Source organism: Austrofundulus limnaeus, unplaced genomic scaffold (assembly GCF_001266775.1).
Source record: "Austrofundulus limnaeus strain Quisiro unplaced genomic scaffold, Austrofundulus_limnaeus-1.0 Scaffold1307, whole genome shotgun sequence".
NCBI lineage: Eukaryota > Metazoa > Chordata > Actinopteri > Cyprinodontiformes > Rivulidae > Austrofundulus > Austrofundulus limnaeus.
This window is the reverse complement of record NW_013953709.1, coordinates 81,990-85,688: the sequence shown is the minus strand read 5'-3', so window position 1 is coordinate 85,688 and position 3,699 is coordinate 81,990. Positions and strand designations below refer to the sequence as shown.

Below are 3,699 nucleotides of genomic sequence, written 5' to 3'. Positions count from 1 at the left end.
GGTTTATTCTCTACAGGATGTTATAATTTGCACATGTAGTATTAAAGACCATATTATGCCATAGCAGCTCTTATTTATTTCACATTTTTATTTTTTAGTAAAATATATATATTTTACTAAAAAATAAGTATGTCAAATAAATTAGCATATAGCATACAAATTAGCATCTTTACTAGATACTACTAGAAAAACAATTTGCAATTACTGGAAGCATTTTTTTCTGTTTAAGTAGCTGTGCCTGGTCATCAGGGCTGCAACTAGGGCTGGGTGGTATGACCTGAAATTCATATCATGGTATAAATTGAGTTCATTCATGGTAACTGTATATATATCGCGGTAGAAAGTTTTCATAAAAAGCAAAAAAATGTAATTTTTTGAGCATTTTTTTTTACTGAAAACTGTAATCCTAACCAAACCCAGCATTTTTGCTGTATTGCAAATGAACATAACAGAAGTACAAAAGAATGTTTTATATATATTGCAAAACAGTTTCAACAACAAACAAAAACATTTCTCAAATTTTCAACAATATCAAAATAAACTGGATGTTATAACCATAACTTCAATAAAATTAGACATTTAGATATAAAAAAAATCAATGTCTAAAATGTTATAGTGTGACAGGAACTCAAGGGGCTTAAGCTGCACATAGTCCGGTCATAAAACAATTTCAGATAACTAGAATGTAAGTGTGGTGAAGCCAAATAAATGTAACATCTGCCTGCCATACAATGAGCTTCTGCCTGCTGAACTTTATCAGCTGCTGCTCTGCTGCGCACTCATCTTCATCATCTTCATCATCAGATGAAGCTGCACTCTGCTGCACAGAGTTTCTGGGATCAGCTGACCTGCATCCAGAACATGATTTGTATAACTGTGGGTCGAACAGCAGGGCAGGTCCTGAAGAAAACCAGTTAACAGCAGGGCAGGTCCTGAAGAAAACCAGTTAACAGCAGGGCAGGTCCTGAAAATAAACAGTAAATAAATGGAGAAGCTAAACAACACAGTTACTGTTTTTGAAGCGAACACAGCAGGATAAAGTATACGGACTTTGATGTGATCATCAGCCGGACATTGAGAGCAGCAGACTGTTTTATGTCACGGGGGGAGTGCCGAGCTCGCTCAAGGTGATAGACGCATGCACTATATGCATAACGTGAAAGCTGACTATAGTTGGAAAAAAGAGCATACGAGACACTTAATTTGTCTTAAAATACAGACATTCTGGCAAATAAGTAACTGTTTGTAACCTTACCTCAGCTTAGAAGGCAGAGGGTGTCGGTCTTTTCNATCTATGCCACGAAGAATTGAGGCAGTTCTGAAGGCAAAAGGGGGTCCAACCCATTACTAGCGTGGTGTACCTAATAAAGTGGCCGGTGAGTGTAGATGGAAACCAGAAGTTGGTCACTTCTCACAGATTATTGACTCTGGAGGGCCGATAGATGAACCCAGTTGGTCAAATGAGGTGTCAGTCAAAAGAGGAGGGCTTAGACRGCCATTTTGATGCATTGAACACGGAGGTAGGTGGCTGAGAAACGGAGAATGACAAAACGCAACTTAAAACAGCATGCGGGCGTTCCGGTGCTTGTTGTGTTCTACAAGCTCCGTGTTCGATTGCTCCGTGAGCTACTGCTAACCAGCTAAAGATCGATGGGTCGATCGTGATCGACTGGTTGGCCTGGCCTGTCTTAATGTATTTATAGTTGTGACTGAGTGAAATAATCAAATATCATCTMTTTATTTGTGAATTCAACAAATGGAAGTATTTTTTGGGAATCCTGCTTGACCTAAAATAAGGAAAATTTAGACAGTGAGAGAAGAAATGGTTCTGTATCTTTATACAGTATATGTATCATGTTTAAACTTTTGCTCTTTGTGTCTCATCTTATACCTGAATCAGGTGGTGGTGGTGGAGGAGGAGGAAGCAGTGGTGGTGGTGGAGGAGGAGGACCGATGGGAATGGGCGGCCTCTTCCAAGGTGGATTGCCTAAATTACGTTCAGTCGGAGGTAAAAGCTTTGTTTTGTTTTGCTATTCTTTTGTTTTATTTGGAGGTTCTGAATGTGTCAATGATGAAAATAATCNTATCATTAGCATCGCAAGATTTGTTTAGTTTACACGTCCATAATGCACACCCGCCATCAGAGTCAAGAACCAATCAAATTTAGTGAAGACAAGCGGCCTGAAAGAGCGCGATTTACAACGCTGCTATCGCGTCCCGTGTGTCGGGTTTCACCCTGGCTGCGATGACAGCCGTTAATCGCTGTAGTTTGTCGCTCCCCGTGTGTCGAGTCCTTTACTCTCTGGCGCTCAAGAGGTAGAGGAGCCAAATGGCTGGCTCACTGCTGCCAGCTAGTGGTCAGAGGCTGAACTACAACATAAAAATGAATAGCTGGCAGGAAAGTTGACGTTTTYGACCTTAATAAAAATCGATACAGTATCGGGAAATGAAATATCRCARTATTTCAGTGTATCGATATTTTCTTACACCYGTAGTTAGCACTGATGCCTCACTGCAAGAAGGTCCTGGGTTTGATCCCCGGTTTGGACCTGGGGTCTTTCTGTGCAGTTTGCATGTTYTYGTGYTTGCGTGGGTTTTCTCTGGGCACTCCGGTTTCTTCCACAGACCAAAGACTTGTATAAAACGTTGCCTTCAGGCCCAGGACTCCATTGGAGAAAAGCTCATTGATCACAGTGGGATTTGCCTGGATAAATAAAGGTTAATAAAATGGCACAGAATGGGCTGTTATAGAGGAATTTTTGAGGTTTTTAATCACTGTRTAAACTAAAATACAATAAAATTCTCTTCCTTTTTACTTTCAAGGATTTGGTGTGTGTCATCCCAGTGAAGTGAGTGGCCTTTACATCACAGAGAGAGGTGCCAACAGAATAACAGGATGCCTATTCCTCCTCCTCCACCTCCTGGACCCCCACCTCCCCCAACTTTCAGTCAGGTAACTGACTCAACTAAACACACAACACAGACCGCTTTTTAAAGTAGCATTGGTACATTACTGTTTGGGTGTTAAATTAAGTACACTGCATTTATCATTTCATTGAAACTAATTTTTTACCAAAATTTAGCCTCTTCAGTGAAGCAGCTGCTTTAAAGACATTTGTATATAAAACCTGGTGTTCTGTAAGTGTAAAGTTTGTAAAGTTAGTTTAGACTGGTTCAGATTCTCTACTGTGGTTTAAATCAGAGCAACATTGTAGTTTAATAGCTGTTAATGTTTTCTGCAGGCGAACACAACTCCTCCCAAACTGAGTTCTTCTGAAGCAAAAGGCAGAGGAGCACTTCTGTCAGACATCTGCAAAGGAGCTAGATTAAAGAAGGTCACAGAGGTGAATGACCGGAGCGCTCCTGTTCTAGAGAGTGAGTGTACAACAAGTTTTACTCTCACACACACATACGCACACACACAAGTTTGTTTTGATATTTCCGTGGAGACTGTGCATTGACTTCGTTTTCTGGTCATTTCTCTAGGCTAAACCTGACCATTTACCCTAAAAATTAACACCCCAGTACATACCTGACCCTGAACCTATCCTAGACTCAGTAACCTATATGCCACGGACTTCCGATCTAGCACTTCCGCATTCTTTGTCCCCGCACCGGTGTTAGCAAAAGATTTTTTCACCCGACAACGACTCTTAAGGATCTCCACAGTACAGAATTAGCATATTACATGTACCAACA

The 3,699-nt window shown here is 40.6% G+C and overlaps 1 protein-coding gene across 1 annotated transcript in view; it reads left to right on the top strand.

The window, feature by feature from the left end:
* Positions 1 to 2,575: 2,575 nt before the first annotated feature.
* LOC106534926 (WAS/WASL-interacting protein family member 2) overlaps positions 2,576 to 3,699 on the top strand; it is a gene marked incomplete in the record, with an annotated part of 39,117 nt that continues 37,993 nt past the window's right edge. Inside the window, 3 exon segments of the mRNA XM_014031728.1 lie at positions 2,576 to 2,718; positions 2,824 to 2,953; positions 3,243 to 3,375. Of these exon segments, the coding sequence (XP_013887182.1) occupies positions 2,897 to 2,953; positions 3,243 to 3,375 (190 nt within the window).